At 39.8% G+C, this 2,949-nt stretch overlaps 1 protein-coding gene across 1 annotated transcript; it reads left to right on the forward strand.

The window, feature by feature from the left end:
* The first annotated feature begins 257 nt into the window (after nucleotides 1-257).
* On the forward strand, nucleotides 258-1,534 carry LOC114649239 (olfactory receptor class A-like protein 1). Its single transcript, XM_028798743.2, has one exon. It carries the CDS (start codon nucleotides 270-272, stop codon nucleotides 1,224-1,226), a length of 957 nt encoding a protein of 318 aa, XP_028654576.2. The 5' UTR covers nucleotides 258-269; the 3' UTR covers nucleotides 1,227-1,534.
* The last annotated feature ends 1,415 nt before the right edge of the window (nucleotides 1,535-2,949 follow it).

Here is a 2,949-nt window from a genome sequence, read left to right on the forward strand (position 1 = left end):
AGCCATTCTTAAACCTGCATAATCCAATCTTTGGAGTGTAAGTAGCTCATTATTTAAGTACACATTATAGTGAGTGTTTTAAAAAATGTTACACCCAAATTATGTATATTCTTACCTCCTTCACCCCATTTTAGCTCTGTTAATAGACGCTTCACTGTAACTAAAACCTTAGATAACTGAGATCATGGATTATTTTCATAAAACTAACCTCTAGTTAAACTTGTTTTTCTCTTATTCCTTTATATTTATAAAGGCCTTACAGAATCACAATGGACACCAGATCGATCATAAAAGCTTCAGCATTCCTCATCTTGACGCTGATCAGCACTCCATCCAACCTTGCCATCTGCTGTGCTTTCCTGGACATGCTGCTAACTGATGGCAAACTCATGGCCACCGATATCATCCTTTTCCACCTAGCCTTATCCAACCTGATGGTGGCACTATCCCGCAGTGTCCCTCAGACACTGACTGCATTTGGGTGCACCAATTTATTTGATGATTTGGGCTGTAAAGTTATCGTCTTCTGCTTTCGCCTTTATCGTGGCCTTTCCATAAGCCTCACCTGTCTGCTGAGTGTATACCAAGCTGTCATCATCTCTCCTGCCATCACAAAGCTAGCAATGCTGAAAAATGGACTGTCAAGGAGTCTGGTACCCTTAATCATATTTCTCTATGTCTTTTGTGGTAGTACTAACGTGTACCCAATTCTGTATGCTGTGTCTAAACTGATAAACAACACTGTGCCACCTTATACATTCAACCTGGAATTCTGCTTTATTCCATACCCTGATGGAGCCTCCTATGTTTCGGCCGGACTCATTAATTTCTTTAGAGATTTTTTGTTCATCTTACTGATGGCCATCATGAGTGTTTATATTCTGATACTTCTCTACCAACATGGCAAAAAAGTCAAAAGCATTAGGAGCTCCGATCGGGGTCATTCAGAAGCAAGACCAGAAACCAAGGCATCCCGAGCCGTGGTCACCTTGGTCATCCTCTATGTCATCTTCTTTGGAGTTGACAATGTTATCTGGTTGTACTCACTCTCTGTCTTTAGAGTGGCAACACTTATTAATGACATCCGGGTGTTCTTTGCCACCCTTTACACTTCGGTGTGCCCAGTTGTTGTCATTGCCACCAATCCAAAGGTCAAAGCAAAGCTGAAGGAGTTCAGCTTGAAGAGACTCCCTAATTCAGTAAAGACCATTAATCCTACTGTATAAGGGCAAGGCTCAGAACATGAATCAATAAATGAAATGCATAACATACTATATCTTTATCCTGTGGCTGTTACACACTCTAAAACCTGATAAAAAGATATGAAAATGGCATGGAGCAATGACTTTATAGCAGCTCTGTAGAGAGAGCACATCATAATAGAAATGGACAGTAGACTGAGTGCTAGTCAATGCAGATCTGGCTTGATGGATTGAATGGTCTTCCCTCGCTTATCAAACTTTTTATGTTATTATGATAGCCCAAGTTGCATGGGCAAAAGTCCAATTTTTGCAACAGTTAGATCAACTGCAAATGGAAGAAGGTGGGATGGTGCAGTGGGTAGACCATGATTCTTTAACGGTATAAGGCTGGCATTTCAAACCCTGAATGTGTTGCATAGCTTGCTTTTAAAAGTGTATGTTAACAGTTGAAATTCATCCTTGTCTTGTAAGAAACCCCGAGTAAAGGTTTCTGCCAAACAAACCGTAATAATAATTTAGTGTATGCACGCTGCAATTCTTATGAAGATGTTGTACTGGGAAGCATCTAAAGAAACTTGTGAGAGCGCTGGGGTAAGTTGATTTGTTTGAGATAGTATATGTAAGAATCCAGTCTCCATGCTATGTGTGTTATAGGTGGTCACTGGAGTGATATGAGGATGGACTCTGAATATTCAGTGTGCGGTTTGCTTTTATATTTTGTATATGATAAAAAGACATGCAGCTTTATAGTGATAAAGCATGTAATTAGGAAAAATTTTATAGTCAAAGGAATTTTTTCTTGTAACCTTCCATTGTTCCAGACAACAAAATAGATCATAATAGATCTTGCATTCCTGTACTACAGTATAAACTACAAACTAGGGGCCTGCTTTGAGTTTGCAAGGAAAAAACAACAAGACCAGTGTTGTGAAAAGTGAGTTTAAAATAAGAATGGAGTCAGCCACCACAATGCAATGTCCCATTATTCCTGAGCTAGAAATAAAATACAAAAATTTACACCTTTCTTTTGTCAATGAGAAATGGTACAAAATAAGAAAATGTCTATCGTTATGAAATGCCCTAAACGCCTTCAACTGGTTCCTCTTGATCTTGAGGAGCAGCGACTCTGAGAATCACTCAAAGCTGCGCTCCCTACCATGTAGTGTCAGCCCAGCCACCCTGTGAAGAAGCCTCATTTCTGGCTCTTGTATTCACTTTGTCATTCTTTCTGTCATGATCCACAGCTCATGTTTGTAAATGAGGACAGAGTTGGAGGTCGACCAGTAAATGAACAATCTTGTAAAGCACCTGCTGAATAGCTGCCATTGTTCTTTTTTCCAACACTCATGAACAAGAATCCCACAATCATTCCATCCATTCCATCCAAAGAACATGCAAGATTAGAGACCATCCAGCTCATAACATATAGAAAGTCAAAAAACAACCAGGCCATCTAGGCACATTGGATGCTTAGACTCCTAGCAAGAACAGCTGTTGTCCATCCAGGCTGTACTGGAATGATTTGTCACACTCATTTTACTTTGCTTCTGCTTTAGGCAGATTAGGAACCTTAGGTTAGAGAATTTTAATCTATATTGCAGGAGTAACAACTAAAACCTTCTCTCTGCTTGTCCTGGTGTTGTATGTGGACACCTGTGTCATAGATATAAAAGAACAGGGGACATATTTAGCCAAAGTAACAGTCAGCGATAACAGTCACCACAGGCAAAGCTACAGATTGCAGGTA

This window comes from Erpetoichthys calabaricus, chromosome 3 (genome assembly GCF_900747795.2).
Source record: "Erpetoichthys calabaricus chromosome 3, fErpCal1.3, whole genome shotgun sequence".
Lineage (NCBI taxonomy): Eukaryota > Metazoa > Chordata > Cladistia > Polypteriformes > Polypteridae > Erpetoichthys > Erpetoichthys calabaricus.

Coding starts and splice junctions, on each gene's coding strand:
- LOC114649239 (XM_028798743.2), top strand. CDS start 270: ATGGACACCAGATCGATCATAAAAGCTTCAGCATTCCTCATCTTGACG.